At 41.0% G+C, this 18,915-nt stretch overlaps 1 protein-coding gene across 2 annotated transcripts in view; it reads right to left on the bottom strand.

Annotated features, from left to right (window-relative positions):
- The window catches only part of lamb2l (laminin, beta 2-like), a 70,733-nt gene that overhangs the window by 15,172 nt on the left and 36,646 nt on the right, over positions 1 to 18,915 (bottom strand). For both annotated transcript variants that reach the window (XM_022677419.2, XM_022677420.2), the window contains exons 9-21: positions 18,654 to 18,774; positions 18,364 to 18,552; positions 17,067 to 17,246; positions 16,823 to 16,935; positions 15,576 to 15,655; positions 14,876 to 15,032; positions 11,330 to 11,464; positions 10,371 to 10,532; positions 9,696 to 9,817; positions 7,547 to 7,667; positions 5,439 to 5,631; positions 4,562 to 4,705; positions 2,943 to 3,174 (exon numbers count right to left, since the gene is read on the bottom strand). In XM_022677419.2, coding sequence (XP_022533140.2) covers positions 2,943 to 3,174; positions 4,562 to 4,705; positions 5,439 to 5,631; positions 7,547 to 7,667; positions 9,696 to 9,817; positions 10,371 to 10,532; positions 11,330 to 11,464; positions 14,876 to 15,032; positions 15,576 to 15,655; positions 16,823 to 16,935; positions 17,067 to 17,246; positions 18,364 to 18,552; positions 18,654 to 18,774 — 1,949 coding nt within the window. The remainder of the gene's footprint in view (positions 1 to 2,942; positions 3,175 to 4,561; positions 4,706 to 5,438; positions 5,632 to 7,546; positions 7,668 to 9,695; positions 9,818 to 10,370; positions 10,533 to 11,329; positions 11,465 to 14,875; positions 15,033 to 15,575; positions 15,656 to 16,822; positions 16,936 to 17,066; positions 17,247 to 18,363; positions 18,553 to 18,653; positions 18,775 to 18,915) is intronic.

The following is an 18,915-nucleotide window of genomic DNA, read 5'->3' on the forward strand; positions in this document are numbered from 1 at the left end:
CCAGGACAGGGAGAGACAGGGGTACAAAAGACACAGGTGGGTGCCCAGGACTGGTAAAAGTCTGTGGGGACAGCCTGGGCACATAACTAGGGGCAAAGTCAGGAGGCCTAGGAGCAGGCCTGGAAATACGGGGCCTGGGCCCAAACATAGTTCTGGGAGCTGCAGGTGCTTGAGCTGGAGCCGGAGCAGCTGGGACTGCTGGTGCTGGAGCCGGAGCAGCTGAGACTGCTGGTGCTGGAGCCGGAGCAGCTGAGACTGCTGGTGCTGGAGCCGGAGCAGCTGAGACTGCTGGTGCTGGAGCCGGAGCAGCTGGGACTGCTGGTGCTGGAGCCGGAGCAGCTGGGACTGCTGGTGCTGGAGCCGGAGCAGCTGGGACTGCTGGTGCTGGAGCCGGAGCAGCTGGGACTGCTGGTGCTGGAGCCGGAGCAGCTGGGACTGCTGGTGCTGGAGCCGGAGCAGCTGGGACTGCTGGTGCTGGAGCCGGAGCAGCTGGGACTGCTGGTGCTGGAGCCGGAGCAGCTGGGACTGCTGGTGCTGGAGCTGGAGCAGCTGGGACTGCTGGTGCTGGAGCTGGAGCAGCTGGGACTGCTGGTGCTGGAGCTGGAGCAGCTGGGACTGCTGGTGCTGGAGCTGGAGCAGCTGGGACTGCTGGTGCTGGAGCTGGAGCAGCTGGGACTGCTGGTGCTGGAGCTGGAGCAGCTGGGACTGCTGGTGCTGGAGCTGGAGCAGCTGGGACTGCTGGTGCTGGAGCTGGAGCAGCTGGGACTGCTGGTGCTGGAGCTGGAGCAGCTGGGACTGCTGGTGCTGGAGCTGGAGCAGCTGGGACTGCTGGTGCTGGAGCTGGAGCAGCTGGGACTGCTGGTGCTTGAACTGGAGCAGCTGGGACTGCTGGTGCTTGGGAGAGCGGCGCGGCCGCCGCTGAAATCTCGGAGAGCGGCGCTGCCGCCGCTGCAGTCTGTGAGCGCGGCGCGGCCGCCGCTGAAATCTCGGAGAGCGGCGCGGCCGCCGCTGCAGTCTGTGAGCGCGGCGTGGCCGCCGCTGAAATCTCGGAGAGCGGCGCTGCCGCCGCTGCAGTCTGTGAGCGCGGCGCGGCCGCCGCTGAAATCTCGGAGAGCGGCGCGGCCGCCGCTGAAATCTCGGAGAGCGGTGCGTGCAACACGGGGCGTGGCATCTCAGCCGCGTGTATCGCGGGACGCAGCGCTTCAGACGCGTGCTTAACGGGGCGTGGCATGAAGAGATCCGCTGCAGCAATGCTGGAGCCTAAAGCTGCGGTTGAAGAAAAAACCCGGACTGGAGTCCTACTCTCTTGTGCAGCGTCAGGTGTGAGTAGCGCGGGGAGCGCTGGTTCGCCGGTGAAAGCTGGCGCGGGGAAAGTCTTTGACCGCGGCTGGCTCGCCGCGCAGGGGGTCTCGGAGCGCGGTTCTGCTGCTACCGCGGGAATCACGGGCTGCGGTTCGGCTGCCACCGCGAAAGACACAGGGCGCGGATCGGCAGCTACCGCGGGAGGAAGTAGCGGCTGGCGGGCTGGTGCAGGAGGGCAGTCCTCAAACTCATCTTCACTGGACGCAGGTGTGAGGAGATCGGAGTAGTCCCAGGAATAGGACTCCTCACAGCCTGCATCCATGCCACCCCCGTCCTCGTAGGGGCGAGGATCGAGGCTGACCGCACACAGCCCAAGCGCCCCCCCAAGAAAATCCTCCCCGGAAACGGGCTTCTCCTCCGGCTGGCGGGACCCCTTAAAACGTCTACCCCGAGGCCTGCGGCGTCCTTGGGGCCTCGGGGATTCCAACGCCAGGGTCCCGAATGGAGCATGGCGGATCGCCATCCTGGAGCCAGTCCACGGGATCCCCTTGTGGGTCTCGTTGGGCGCCACTGAAGCTGGGCTGACGGGCTCCAACCCGAGGAAAGGCGCTGGGAGCGGTTCATCTCCTCGGATTTGCTCGGCGAGGAGGCGGAGAAACTCCAGGTCCGCCTTCCGAGCAGCATGCCACTGGTTTACATCCATATGGTCGGTCTTTTTGTCAGGATTTGCAACGAGGAGGCGGACGTAAACACAGGTAGGGCGAATTTATTAAATAAATATAAACAAATAAACAAAGAACAGCGAAACAAAGAAATAAACAAGAAACGGAGGCAAGATAAAACTAAAACAAATAGGGAGGCTACTAAACCAGAAACTAAACAGAGCTAAGAACATAAACAGGGAATAACTAAAGACTAACCACTAAGCAGGTGAATAGGGAACACGGAAACAAACAAGAGATACTAAAGATAAACAAACGGGGAGACTATAAAACTACGCGGGATAAACAAAAACAGGGCAAGGGAATAAACTAGGGAAAACACAGGGAACTAGAAAATAACAGAATAAACAGGAAGATAAATATATATTACAAACAAAGAACAAGGGACTCGGGCTAAGGCTATGAAAACACTGAAAACAGAGAAACGCAGAGGGACAGACAACGGGGGACAGTGCAAAGACCGACAGAGGACAAGTAACAGAGGAAGTCTATTTAACTAAACAGGAAACACACTGGGAGTGGAAACACCTGGGGAAGGGGTGGAGCTACAAATGAGACATGAGGTAATGGAAAATCACAGGCAGAACACGGGGGCACGGGTCACGTGGGACAACACAGGCACGAGGACAGACAATATTCTTGAAAATATCAATATTTAAAATGTATTGCCCAGCCCAACCACTACAGCAAGGTCCTGAAGTACCATGTCAAACAGAAACCACTTAAACTCAGCAACAATTCTCTGTTTTTGTCAAGAAAAGAAGAAAACATCTCTGTCCAATAGATCATTCTCTATCCAAATTTAAATTGTATATGCAAAAATAACTGTATAGACAAAAAAAATCAGACAACTGGAGCTGACCACAAATGCTGATACTAATATTGTCTGTTGTGAAAAAAAAGGAAGTGGTGTCTAACCTCTCGCACAGATGACCTGCTGTGTGATCTCTGCACTCGAGGCAGGCGCCAGTCTGAGGGTCACAGGTCTCTGCGTGTCCGTTACAGTGGCATGGTCTGCAGTTAGGGAAGCCCCAGTGACCAGGCTGACAGTCAGAGCACTGCCGTCCACGGGCTCCGGGTTTACAGGGGCACTGTCCAGTTAAAGGGTCACACTGCTGCCCTGCTGAGCCATCAAGGTGGCAGTCACAAGCTAAGAGGAATCAGAGAGAGAATACAGTGAATATTTAATATTTACAGGGCATTTATAAAGTGTTACTTAGGTATGTGAACAAAGTTTTTTCCCCTATATTTAGTTTTAATGTTATTGTTAACTTATATAAAAGTTATTTATGCAATTACCAAAAGCTATATTGTTTTTTACTGGTTACATACAGTTATATCAAAATTTCTCTATTTCAAATTAATATTTATTTTAAGTGTGTAAATATACTTAAGTCATGCAGCCAAGGCCTTATAAAATAAAAAGCTATGCTGTCAACACATTTAACATTGTTTATCCTGTGCCAATAAATCTGTTTCTTTAGTTTATCCTATTCTGAAATTTATGAACACTCCACTTAGATACACACCAAACCGCTATACTGTGGTCTGCCATATTAAATTGGCATCTCATGGTACAAACACAAATATGTACTGTATGTGTGGAGAATGATTAAAACTCATCTTAAGACCAGACTTTGCTGGTTTTGGATGGTTTAAGCTCCTATTTTTGATGGTCAAGGTGTTTGAAAAGCTGGTCAAGCTAATAATCCTAGTGAAAACATCCCTTATACTTGTAAACAGGTGGTTAACTAGCTCTTGACATGTCATGTTTGGTCATGCGCTAATGGTTTACTATCTTGGTTTTGAGTCACTATATGTTGGTGCTGAACCTAACTATATCATTTTTACTGTTTCACCAAATTACAAATGTTTTTTTCTTTAGGTTAAACAACTCCACTGCAGGTTTTCTTATGTCTGAATGAAATCAGCAATGCTGAGAATACCACAAGAAAGAAACTGGATCAAATGCAAAATGTGCAAAGCATCAGCTGAATTTAGTACAAAGTGCCATCTTAGATAAGAATCAGTAGTATAATGTTATTATTAATGTTATTATTCATGTTTTAATATCGCTCCAAATAAATAAATAAAAAGTAAGATTGGTTTTGTCTTTGTAAGGAATTTGAATAGTTAGCCAGCTTGAGCATCTTGATCTGTTCAGGTGATTTAGCACATCTTAACCACTAGAGGTCACTAGAGAAAACGCTTCTTTAAACTGATAAGAGCAATGAACTACTTCCTTCTTTAAGGAAAAACAAAGTAATTTTGACATACTGTAGTTTTCAATTATTATGACATAATAATGCATTTTTATATTGAACAGATCAAGCAGTCCTTTAGTGAAAGTGGTTGGTATGATGTAGTGGATAACACCCCTGCCTGTCAGTGAGCTACCATGTGGGAGACTGGTGATACAGCAATAAAGGTCCTTACACTACATTTGCCCACTTCTGTAATAGAACGAGCTTGTAAATCATAAATGTAAATGTAAATGTACATGTAAAGAAGTGTATTTCCACTATAACCCATCTTACCAGTGCAGCCATAGGGTCCAAATCCATAGGTTCTCGGTGCACACTGGTCACAGTTACGGCCAATCACATTGGGTTTACAGCTACACTGACCTCCGATCTTGTGACACTCTGTGCTCAGTGAACCCTGAGGGTCACAGCGACAAGCTACAGAGAAAAAGCAAAGAAACAAAAAAGACAAACTGAGCGTAACATAGATGTAACCACCATTACAGTAAAGGTATAGGAAAAAACTGGGTATTTACAAAAGGCATAGATTATTTCATTAGCCATATTAGCAAAGGACCTTATTCGCTTCATGATAGATGATATATTGAATAATTATTAGGCATTTAATCATGCATATATTTACAGGTTCAGTATGATTTCTGATTCTAATGTTAACCCTCCTATTATGTTTATTTTTCAGGAATAGCAATGGTGTCCCAGGGTTAATTTGAACTGGTGCATGTTTGATTATCCAAAAGATGCCTGAAACCCAAAAAAATCTTTACAAGCAGTGTAAATATTTTACAATTACAGTGTAAATTACTAATTACTAATTAATATTAATATTTAGTGCAATGGTTTTCCTTACCTCAAACAGATAGTGGTTCGATTAGAATTATTCACTTATTTTTCATTAAAAAAAAAAAAAACTACATGTTAATGTTTCACTACTTCATCACTTTTAAAAGACCAGCATATAAAACAATAGTTTTACATAACATTGCAATTTTGTTTTAGTTTTAGTTTTTGCTGGGGGTTGCAAATATATTAGATTAACCATTTTCATATTATATGTTGATTAAACTAATTATGACAAGCAGAAGAAGTTTCATAATGAAAAAAATACTTTTAACTATTTGTTCTAGATCTTCCTAGATGCTAAAAGACTCACCTAATGCTCCATCATGCATCAAAGAGGAGATGCTGCAGATGAGTTTAATACACATTTCAGCCAGTGGCGGCATGGGAGCAGTCATGAATGACTCCATGCACATGTAGCGCACCATCTCATCCCGCCGTTGCTGAGCCAGGGGATCATTACCCTGGAAACCTGGCAGCTCCTCATACTTAGGAATCAAAACAAGCTACAGAGGAAGAAGGAGAGAGATGGAACAGAAAGGTCAGAACCTAAAAAGGGTCAATTATTCAATGGGAAGGTCTAACTTTTATCCAACTTTAATGGTCAAATCAACTTTGACATTTCTCTTAATTATAATTTCACAACTGTAGAACTTTTGAAAAATATGTAGAAACTGATTTACACATTTTCTTGTAAATGTATTTCACTGTGTGACAGAATAAGGTCATTTCCTTCTTATTTTATTTTCTGTTCTTTCTACTCTTGGTCTTCTCTGTAAAATGTCAACTGTGCTCAATATTACATTACATTAAATCACATTACATTACATTTAGCAGACACTTTTATCCAAAGCACCTATCGAATAATGACGTACATTTAGCTATAGAGGACACTGAAGAGGCAATTTGTTTACAGGGCCTAAAGGAGGCCAAGAGGAATAGTGGGATAGAGGACGAAATGAGGGGGAACAGGAAGTGAGGTTAGAAGTAGTTAGTTTGTTAGAGGTGTTAGGGGAGTAGGTCACCCCTTAACAGGCAAGGGTTTTCTGTCACTTTTCTGCCTGACATTAGATTCTATTTCTATTTAAGCATTACATAAAAAGCTTTCATGTTTGATAAGGAACATTACTGAAAATCTTAATTGTAATTGTAACAGAAAGTATAGAAAAAGGTAAATTTGCTAATGTCAAAATATAATAAATACAATCATAAAACTGTATCTTTCCTGAGCTTCATTTTCAATCAATATTTTTCTGAATACAAATCAAACAGTTCATGTCCTCCAAACTTGTCATTTCATCACAGTTGTCTGTTTTTTACATCTATTTTCAAACCTGGAATTTGGGTTGATTCCTGTTACTGCTCTGAAATTATTAAGTGGATTAGAAAGAAAACAGGCAGTGTCACGTCTGGTGCTGTAGGCACTTCTTGTCCTTCCACACTGGTCTCCAACGGAGGTTGTCAGCCCAACAACTACAATACCCAGAATGCACCACCCGCTGACAACACACACACTGCTGATCACGTGACACCTCACCTGCCCCGGCCGGTTAGCCCTGAGTATTAGCCACTGTATAAAAGCACTGCTCAGACGCCCTTCGGCGCCGCGTATTGCCTAGGTTTCGTCCGACATTACAAAGCGTTATTCTCTGTGATTATTTTCCGTGTATGACCTTGCTTTTGTTTTTTGACTACCGATTTTTGCCTTTGCCTTCGTTGTGGATTTTTTCGTGTATTACCCTGGACTGTTTATCGTTTATGTTTTTCGGATCATCCTTGATACTGCCTGCCTTGTGTATGACCATTGGATTGTTTATCGTTTCTGTTTTTGGATTGCCTCTGATACTGCTTACTTCGTGTATGACCACTGGACTGCCTCACTATCCTGTTAAGCTCTCCGCTCCCAGGTATACCTTTACTGGTGTTTTGTTTATACTGCTAATTTCATTCTCTGTACCCTGTGGGTTTTTAATAAAATCCTTGACTGGTTCCGCGAGTGTCTGTATTCTGTGCTCCACCATGACAGGCAGCTTCTCCTAGTGTTTAAAAACTCCTGATACTTTGGAAAATCAGTATGAATATCAATAAGATATCAAATGTTTAACATCAGTATTAATCGTATTTCAATAATTCTGACAAACTTATTGTAAAACATATTGTATTTTTGACCACAAGAGGGCAACAGACTGATATGTACTTTCTAGTAATTTCTAATATCTTTCATTTTATCTCTATTTCTATAATGCAATAATTAGTTTATTTTTATACAAATATTGTATTATTTATACAAAACAGTTAGTTAGTATTTTAAAACTGAAGCAAAATAGTTGTGTATTCACTCTAGTAACTAAAATTTAATTAGTTGTTCTCACAGTTCATGTATTTATTATTAAACAATGACTGTAGTGCATGAGTCATTACCGAGTCGACAAGTATGTAGGCGGTGAGATGTCTGTAAGAGACAGCATGGCGCTGGAAGCGGATGGACACCACATAGCGGTTGCTGGGCTCGAAGCAAAAGGGCCGCGGCATCAGAATGTACCTGTGAAGATTTTCAGACTGTTAGGGGAGGTGGAAGGGGAAGTTAATACAACATAGTTTTATAATAGTTCAGAGCTGCATGTTGTTGAGGTCACCACAGAGCAGGACTGGGTTGAAATGCAGGGTGCAGGTTTTAGGGCAGTGGATTTAGGGCAGGTTTTTAAACACTGTGTGAACAGTATTGAGTGAGGAGCAGCACTATGTTATAACAAGCATATAAACTAAATGTGGCAGAAAAGTAGTGGCTTTTCCACAAACATGAAGTTCAGGGATCGCTAAAATATGGGGCTGTACACATCATACATACAGCTTTGAAAAAAAATTAAGAGACCACTTCAGTTTCTAAATCAGTTTCTTTGATTTTGCTATTTATAGGTATATATTTGAGTTAAATGAATATTGTTGTTTTATTCTATAAACTACGGACAACATTTCTCTCAAATTCCAAATAAAAATATTGTCATTTAGAGAATTTATTTACAGAAAATGAGAAATGGCTGAAATAACAAAAAGATGCAGAGCTTTTAGACCTCAAACAATGCAAAGAAAACAAGTTCATATTCATAAAGTTTTAAGAGTTCAGAAATCAATATTAGATGTAATAACCCTGGTTTTTAATCACAGTTTTCATGCATCTTGGCACCGTGTTCTCCTTCACCAGTCTTACACACTGCTTTTGGATAACTTTATGCCTTTACTCCTGGTGCAAAAAATTAAGCAGTTCAGCTTGGTTTGATGGCATGTGATCATCCATCTTCCTCTTGATTATATTCCAGAGGTTTTATAATTTGGTAAAATCAAAGAAACTCATAGTTTTTAAGTGCTCTCATTTTTTTCAGAGCTGTAGATAATAGTCAATGTTCATCAGTAAATTTTGCATTTTATTTGGAAATCAAAGGACCAGAGGAGGAAGAGTGGAGAGACACACAGTCCAAGCTGCTTGAGGTCTATTGTGAAGTTTCTACAATCAGTGATGGTTTGGAGAGACATGTCATCTGCTGGTGTTGGTCCACTGTGTTATATCAAGTCCAAAGTCAGTGCAGTGATTTCCCAGAAAATCTTACAGCACTTCATGCCTCTCTCTGCTGACAACCTTTACGGAGATGTGTATTTCATTTTCCAGCAGGATTTGGCACACTGCCCACACTGCCAAAAGTACCAATTGGTCTTAGTTAAAATTAATATTCAAATTTTCTGGGACACTGATTTTTGGGTTTTAATTGGGTGTAAGCCATAATCGTCAACAATAAAAGACGCTTAAAAACGCTTAAAATCACTCCGTGTTTAATACATCTATATAATATATGACTTTCACTTTTGTGAACTGAGTTACTGAAATAAGTAACTTTTCAATGATATTCTAATTATTTGAGATGCACTAGTATATCTTTTAATACTGTATTAAGACAATTGATGGACTAGTATGATATATAAATCTAATTTTGTTTCCATGAATTTAGTCTTCAGTATTGTTTTCTAATACTGAATCATACTGTTTGCTTTCAGCACAACTGGCCGAACACTTCAACTTCTACTTAATTCATTTTTTGATACAGTACTTCTCTTTTACTTTTACTCAAGTCTGGGACTTTAGTACTTTAAACATGTCTGCATCAAACCCACCTCACTTCCTCAGTCCTTAGTTGGAGTTCTGTTATTAATTTACTTTGTGTTTGTGAAAGAGGATTTATAGCCTCTCACTGAGTTTAATTTGCCCGGAAGGCAGGCATTGCCAGTCTCCTGAACCTGAGCCAGAGATCCGATTAGTCATGTTACAACAACACACACAGACACACTCCGATATGCTGGAAAGTTTCCATAAGCATCAGAGTGAAACCAGAGCTAGATCTGGCTGAGAGTGTATTGTTCACTGTGAAATACTTTTTTTAAATAATCAACCTATTACACACCTGTACAGGTGTATTCCCAGAACATTATTATGGTACACACATATTTTTGTACCATATACCCCAATCACACACGTTCACTCATACACACATGTGTAGCTGATATACAGTGGTAATGTTACCTCTTGTGGTGGGGCAGGGTGACAGTGTATAACTGCTCAGTGGGCAGCAGGTTTCCACAGCGAGGGCTGGTGGGCAGCTGGATGGATGTAATGCTCACAATGGCCTCCCAGTCTTCTGTGGACTGTTTTCAACAAATATCAATAATGGGTAAATGCTTTGTAATGAGATTTTTAGAGAATTAAATATTAAATAAAAATGCATCACAAATTTTCACTGTCTGACAAAAAGACATTTAAATTTTTTTTAAATTCTGTGAATTTGGCAGTTATACTTTACATTTTGGCCAACTTTTCTAGTGAATGGACCAATAGAAATGCTCCAAAAATAGTGTCAGTTCTAAAAGTGTCAGTCTGCCTGCTCTGACACACACTCACACATTAAAGACTCCAACTCCCACCATGCACTCACACCGGACCTTATGGAGTTCACGCTCTCCGAGCTGCTGATTGCATTGTGTTAAAAAGTTAAAATGAGCAAAATGTAACCTAAACAAAACATCAGAAACCTGCTTATCACACAAGTAAAATGTATTTAACATGTTTATTATGAACATAAATAACAGTTGAAAGGTCAAGAAAGCCCTAAAAAAGCAATACCCAATAAACAAATATTAACATTTGACATGCAGTGTTTATATAAAACATTAAAAAAAAGAATATAAGTTCAGGGCTGACCTCTGGCTCATAGCGTATCATGATGTCATACTCCATGGCGTAAGCGATATTGTCAATAGTGAAGACAAGCCCAGCGCCATCTTTAACCCGAGCAAAGCCCGGTCCAGTCCAGGTGACCATCTGACCCGGCTGCCTCTCTCTGCTTACAGTCGTCACATCAGGCTGCAAAGACAGCAAACAAATACACCAAAAATTCACTGAATATTTTCAACTCTACAAAGGAGTCACACAGCAAAAAGGGTTAAGACCTAACCCTGACTTAAATAGACTTGCTTATGTGGTTTCTGACATGTATGACATATTGTTATCTATATTAAAATACCCATTTAACACATTGTAAAGCTAAGGCAAATTTCAGCTTGTATGACTGACTGTCTGCATTTGGTATAAATCGTGTGAAGTGTAAAAATTTGAATGAAGCCCTATCCGGACGGGATTAGTTTCTCAGGGGGCGTCTGAAAAAATATTTCACACTTCTTCTCAGTGATAAAACTCTTGCACCCGGACTGCAATTGAAAAAACTTGAGGACCAGTGATTTTTTTGGCTTTCTTGGTCAGATGACATCACATTCAGTAGCTCCTCCATTTCCACTCACTGTTGAGTTTACGTGGATCTCCGTGGAAACGAGCGCCCAAAGTGTAATTACTGTGCGTAGCAGTGGACAAATAGCTATTTTATAAAACATGAGGTGACGAAACTCAGAAATGTGCTTCCAGACTGGACTAAAATTACCGGAGGACCACAGAGTTCAGCGAGAAACAGTAGATAATTTAGCCTGTAATTTTCACAAAGGACGTCTGAGAAAAACACATATATGGTCGTTCTAGACGAGAATAAATTCACAGAGGACCACCCATAAAAGAGAAAATTACCCTAGGACCCCCTAAGAAACTAATCCTAGCTTTTCTTTTGGTGATCTGTTGAAAACAGAAGAGAACATTGAGGGATTCAGACGTACAGTCTGCTGCAGCTGGCGGATACGTCTCAGTGCTGCTCTCTGCTGCTGGGCGATGTGTCGGTGGCGTTTGTGTCTCTTCAGCTGGTTGTTGAGATGCTCTGCACAGTTATTACCTGCCTGAGGCCGTGGTTTCCCCTGAATAATTTAGAGGAGAGAATAGAAAGACAGAGATTCAGCAGCATGTGAAGATTATGTGTATTTAAAGAGGCAGTCTGCTATTTGGTATTGCAGCAGTGACTGTGTTTAAACAGGGCAAAAGCATGACAGTACAGATTTTAATTCACCCTACATTTTTTGTCACATTTTGTCGAAACCACACTGCCCAAATCATAAATATAGTATTACAATATTTACTTCGATTGTATGATATAAAATATTCTAACCTGAACAACTATGAGTACAAATAATTTACAAACACTCCAAACTGAACATGCTAAACAAAATCTAGTTAAACAGACTTAATAATTGTTAGGTGTCAACATACTCAGAAAAAACATATTGGGAGATATTGTGATATAATTCATCATAGTAGGTAACATCATATCGACCAGGCCAATAGTAGAAGCTTACAAAACCTCAATTTAGAGGGGCACTAAAAACAGTATGCAGTGTAAAGCCATAAGAAATGATTCAGCATGGCTGGAATGAGTGAGGGCAGTAAAACAGTAAAGATATAGGGCCCTGTTGTACACCCTGCGCAAAGCACGTTGCGATGCTCTTTGCTATCTTGCACCTCGTCAACAGTCTATTTTCACACCTTGTGTGCTCGTCGTTAAAATAGCGTCAGAGTTTAGAAATATATCTACACTGATGGGTGTGATGTTCTGGAAATACTATAATAAGGTGTGTTCAGGTCAATTTCTGGCGTGTATTCAATCTTGCCGGTGGAAAACACAGGTGCGCCACTAACCGATTTAAACCCTGACAACAGTCAATAGTCAACCGTCCATAGCTATCTTCTTAGCTACGCAGGTGTGCCATGTGCAAGGCACATGTTACACACATAGACGCGCTGCAGCACACAAATCCAAAGTTTACATCAACTTCGAAGAAAATACAAAGTAAACTAACATTGCTGTTCCTGTAAATTACATGCGGGCGTACCTTCACGGCATGAACAAGCAGTTCAGCTTACTCTGCTGAGACTGAGAGGTACAAAAGCGTCACACTGTTAAGATATCAATGTGCCAAAGTCAGACCACACCTGCATCTTAAAAGGAATGGGAAGTGAAACGCTGACTGGTTTATTTCACGTTATGCCCAAAACACACCCATAATTATTTAAGATATATTGTACTTGTCTTCTGCGGATTTCTAGCTGAACAAGGCGTATTTTTTGAGCTCTCACAATACCAAAGACACCCCCACATGCCCTAAATCACGCAGTTGATGTCTTGCTAAAATGAGATTGCTAAAATAGAGTGAAAAAAACAAAACACAAATTGAACAACCTCACAGAAAGGGAGAGATGGGAATGTATGTGTTAGAGCTGGTTGTGTTGTTACAGCGAGTGAATAAAGGAATGTGCTGGGGCCCTCAGAAAGTCTGTTTTTGTAAGACAGAAAGAAGGAGAGGCAAAAAGAGTGAGTGTGTGATAGAGAGAGGTGCAGGATCTATGTGTTTGTATGTGAGGTGGGCATAACTAACTCTATTCGACAGGCTGGCATCTCCTCTGTTTTCAGATTTTATTCCGGGTCACTTCAGCTGTGGCCTGGTCACATCCCTGAGTGTGTTATTCAGTGTTATTCAGAGTGTGTGTTATAAAACTAGTGCTGTCTGTAGTACTGTATGGCGCTTGGAATGAAGTACAGAAGAAATGTGAATATATGCCATAGTAAAGCTTTTAAATCAGGTCACTGTAAAATGATAAATTAACTAAGCAACAGATTTTTGAGTTAACTCAACTTAGTTTAGCCACAAATAGAAGTTTAACTTACTAACAGTCATGAGAAAGCAGTATATAAACTGATCGTGACATGTTACCTGAGTAAACATGGAAACACTCACACCTGATTAAGTTGTGAGGTGTTATCTTGTGAGCGAGGTTGAACGCTGGTTAGACAACATGACTTATCTTAGTTTGATCAAGGCCTAAAAGTGGGGGCCAAATGGATTCAAAATTTCCGAAGTTATACAAACTTCCCAGACTTCCCACACAGGAATAAATCATAGAAGGCATTACCACCCACAGTGGACAGCACAGTGTCCAGGTGATAATGATCATGACTGGTGGCATCTGGCTAAAACTGTCCATGCAAACAGACAAGTAACTCAGAAATCAAATCCGCATTGAATTCAAGAGATCCCACATGTATCCTTACCAAGTGATTAAAAGATCATAAGGTAAGTGCTCTGAGTGGTCCAGTGGACTTAGGTGCTGCCACTATGATCGGGATATCGCTGGTTCGAATCCCGTTCATGTAGTTTGCCGTCAGCTGCCGGAGCCCTGAGAAAGAGCACTATTGGCCTTGCTCTCTTTGGGTGGGTAGATGGCGCTCTTTCCCCACATCACTTCAAAGGGTGATGTCACTCAGCAGGAGGCGTCTGTGAGCTGATGTATCAGAACCGAGTCACTGCGCTTTCCTCTGAGTGCTTTTCAAACTGCTGCTGAGTGTTATATCAGCAGCAGTTTGAAAAGAGTATCGGAGAAGGCATGTTCTAGTCTTCACCCTTCTGGTTTTCAGGGATTTACTAGTGATAGGGGGAGTTCTTAAAGGATTACCAACAACATCACAGCCTGATTTAACCAGAGCGTCCAGACTAAGACACTTTGTGGTTCAGATCTGATTTATAAAAAATTGTATTTGGTTTCTAGCTGTTTAGAAAGTCAAAAATCAATCTGGATATAATCTAGATATGACAAAAACCAGCATCAGCATAACAGCCCCCATATCAGTCACTCCAGATGCGAGTTTCCACATTCTATGGGGCAACTTGACACTGCTGCACCACTATTCACACTATTCACACAGAGTCAAACCCCACCGTGCCTCACAGTTTACGTTCCATTATTTGGCGAGCTTAGTTTGCACTAGTGTGTGTCTGGGCCTGCCCTGGGGACACGCAGGTATGGTGATATGGTGATGTGAATTTTAGATAAGCCATTGTTGTTTTGACTCTGTTATCAAGCACCAGCATGTTTCAGTATGGGGGACCCTTTCTTTTACAGGAAGATGAAATTTTGCTTCAGTGTTATTGAATTCTTTTCTGGCGGGATGAATTTTTCTTAAATACAACTGACCGGTCAGGTTTGGCAGCGATGGCACTAGGAGTGCGAAATATGGACAAACAACACATGCGCTGTACATCCTATTATGGATGTGAAACACAATAAATAAGGATCCCCTCTAAGGGTTTTATGGCGGTTGGCTTTGCTGCACTCATTGTGTTTAATGTGGTCCTCTACTCTGCTTTACTTCAATCTGCCTCCAGCTTTGTTTTATGGTAATTAAGGTGCTATCCAACTTTTACATGTGTTTATTGTGGATATTGTGATAATGATTGTGGTTATTAAAACAATATGTCTAATCAAACAGCAGTACTCACAGGTAAATTAGAACTTTCAGGGCTATAGGCTGCTGCTCCTTCAGCCTCATATTTGTAGTAGTCCAGCGCAGCACAGAAATATCCAGGCTGCACCTCTGAGCACTGGCGACCAATCAGGTAAGACCGACATTCACACTGACCATTTTCCACCATGCACCTGCGATAGACAAAAATCAGGAGCAGATACATGAAAAACACTATAAACACAGCTGTACAGAATATCTGAAAGCTTTGAAAATGGAAAAATCAAACCTCTTTTCTGCACCTCTGTCACTATAGATGTTATTAGTAGTCGAGTAATGCGTTTATTTTTAGGGAAATATTTTTTTTCCAGAGCTGTATATGGCAGTGTTGTACATGAAATAATTGTATACATTTTATCAGAACACTGATTTCTAGAAAGTGGGGATTAGAACAAAAGTAACCACTGTCTAATCAGCTATATGTTGATGTTTTGAAATATAATAGTTTGCAATACTGTACAATAAAACAAATAAAATGCATAATAGAACCCATCATTTTTTTAATTATACAATACCGCAAAATATTATATTGCAATAGTCAACATATAAATATATAACACTCCATATAGTTAATTATTTCTAATGAATAATTGCAGCTCTATTCTGCTTCTGACAATCTCTATTTAATCTGCTTTATCATTTAAAAACACACAAATAAACACATAACAAATACCCACTTGTTGCTGTACGCTCCACCAAAATCACAGTCACAGGGTCTACAGCCTGCAAGGTCATTACTGAGTCCCCAGTACTCTGGCTACACACACACAAACACACACACAATATTTTATTCACTACATACATTTGAAGAATTATACATTTTACTATCATCTTATCTGCTGGATTATGAAGACAGGCACAAGCATGTGTGTTTAAGTGTACTGCAAGAAACATATTGTCACATGACCCTTTATGACCCAGTCAGCTGAGCAATATGTCCACCCTGAAAATTACAAGTGGCCTAATTCTATTTAAATTAACATATTTTAGTAGCAAGAGCTTGCATTTTCATATTCGGCATCCTAAAGAGCTCCTTAGTTACAATATAGGGAACTGTCCAAGGTATTTGATACAGTATCTCTAATACCAAATAACATTATCTCATGTTTGAATAAAGCATATTGTACTAATAACAGAAGGAAATATGCTTAGTTTATACTTTAGCACTGAGTTATAAATTTACATAATGTGTATTGCCAATATCCTACACTGGTCAAAACATCTATACTGCTTGGTAATTGGGCACACCTTTGACTTTAGATGCCATTAAATCATTTTTGATTTATTATACCATTAAAATTTCAAAAGAAATCATCTCAATTTCAGATTGGATGCCCCAGCACTGTAATTACTACTGTATTATGGAACTTATTATGGTACTTATGGTCTGAGTAAAGAGGGTAACTGTTCTGGTGGCTTTTTCACATGCACACAGAACAAAATGGGTTTTTAGATACCTTATCACACTTGGGGCCAAAGTACCAATCAGTGTGAAGGTTTACTGATGTAGGGATCTCTTGATTGGTTATTTGGGACATTCTAACACCTCAGTAGTGATGTGGGACGAGGTTGGTAACATGGTGGGATGAGCTAATGCTGTTGTAGGCCGGTAATCAGTGTAAAAAAATTACAGTTCTCAATTTCGCATTTGGTTAGTATGCTCCATTTCAGAAGCTAACTGTTAAAATCAGGTGGGAGATATGAGACTGGACACAATTGATGAAGCAACTGTTGCATAATTTTAGGTATTTTAAAATGCCTTGCACTTCTGGTCCAGATTTGACAACACAACAAATGGAAAAAGAAACCATAACTAGTCCAATCTCTCCACATTGGCACAGTACATCACAGGCTTAGTCCAGGCTTTGGTCCTGCAGTGGATAAGAGGTCATGGCGTACTTGTACAGATAAAGCAGACTCTTACTATGCACTGGTTGCAGTAGCGTCCGGTAACGTATCTCTTGCAGGAACAGTCTCCACTGATTGGATCGCATGGGGCTCCCAGCATGGTGATGCCACGTGGATCACAGTTGCATGCTGTCAAACACAATAATCAGAATATACTGTACATCACACACATACACTTAAATATAAATACACATTAATGTTATCCATGTCATCAATCAATAAATAAGAAAAAACTCTTACACAAACAAACACTGACTTACGCTGGCACCCCAGAGGATCGTTTTGGGTAAGGCCGTAGTGGCCGTCCCTACAATAGTCACAGCGCTGGCCTTTGACGTTGGGCTTGCAGCGACACTGACCAGCAATCATCCCCAGATCCAGATCAGTGTGGCTGTCACACACACCTCCCTCCAGAGAGCCCACTGGGTCACAGTCACATGCTACACACAGGAAACAAATAAAAAAAAAGAATTAGAAACAAGCAGGAAATTTTAGATTGCATAGCTTTACTCAGACTTAACTACATTGGTGCCTAGAGAGTCATGGTTAATGTTTATCAGCTACACAGTGTTCTATTCTTATTCTATCTTCTCTACAAAGATTATACAAGCTGTTTGTGTGCATTAGCACGTCTGTGTCAGCAATAGGTAAAAAAAAAGTAGCTAAATTAATTGATTAGAAGAGGTGCCCACAAACATTTGGACATACAGCTCTGGAAAAAATGAAGAGACCACTTCAGTTTCTGAATCAGTTTCTCTGATTTTGCTATTTATAGATATAGGTTTGAGTAAATTGAACATTATTGTTTTATTCTATAAACTACAGACAACATTTCTCCCAAATTCAAAATTAAAATATTGTCATTTAGAGCATTTATTTGCAGAAAATGAGAAATGGCTGAAATAACAAAAAAGATGAAGAGCTTTCAGACCTCAAATAAAGCAAAGAAAACAAGTTCATATTCGTAAAGTTTTAAGTTTTGAGTTCAGAAATCAATATTTGGTGGAAAACCCCTGGTTTTTAGTCACAGTTTTCATGCATCTTGGCATGTTCTCCTCCACCAGTCTTACACACTGCTTTTTGGATACATTTATGCCACTCCTGGTGAAACAATTCAAGCAGTTCCTCTTTTTTTTTTTTTTTTTATTCTTTGGGATATTTATCTATCTATTTTGTATATTCTATTTCTTATATTGTATTCTTTTCTTATCTATATATCTATTAATAACAGCTCTTTGGGTGTAAAACTGGATTGTGAGATCACAATTTCGTTCCACCTCATGTACACATGTGATGCGAATGACAATAAAATCTCCTTGAATCCTTGAATCCTTGGTATGATGGCTTGTGATCATCTATCTTCCTATTAATTATATTCCAGGTTTTCAATTTGGTAAAATCAAAGAAACTCATCATTTTTAAGTGGTCATTTATTTTTTTTCCAGAGCTGTATATAAAAATTAAATGTATGAAGAAAACACTAAGAATTTTACCAATGGACAAATATCCAGGTACAGACAATGGACTGTAACATCAATGAGCTGCCGGTTAACTTACCAACACATGCACTTGGGTCTCTGATATCTTTGGACGGGTCCTGATAGTAGAAGGGTTTGCAGGTTTCACAGTTGCGTCCCATGGTGTTGTGAAGACAGTTGTCACAAACACCTCCGCTAACATTCCCCGTGGCCAGATACACCGCCATGTCAAAGTGACACGTTCTGGAGTGACCGTTACAGTTGCACTCTGATTAAAGAGACAATACAATGGACGCATTATACATTTAATTAGAGGGTTGTGATTTGTACGTTTGTAAGTGTGTGTGTGTGTGTGTGTGTGTTTCTTGCCTGTGCAGGTGTGAGGGTTATCAGCCTCAGCTGGTCTCCAGGGCAGGTCATGGTGGAAATCTCTGCAGCGCTCACAGTTTAGCCCCACTGTGTTATGCTTACACACACAGCGCCCATGAATCTGACCAATCACAACAAACACAGCTTTAACTCACATTCTGCTACAACAAACATGCTCTTCCCTCAACCCCCACAAAGAATTCACAGGAATTCCTTCATCACTGATTACACTGGGTCACAGCTTTGTGAAGTCGTCTAGTCA

Source organism: Astyanax mexicanus, chromosome 13 (genome assembly GCF_023375975.1).
Source record: "Astyanax mexicanus isolate ESR-SI-001 chromosome 13, AstMex3_surface, whole genome shotgun sequence".
Classification (NCBI taxonomy): Eukaryota; Metazoa; Chordata; class Actinopteri; order Characiformes; family Acestrorhamphidae; genus Astyanax; species Astyanax mexicanus.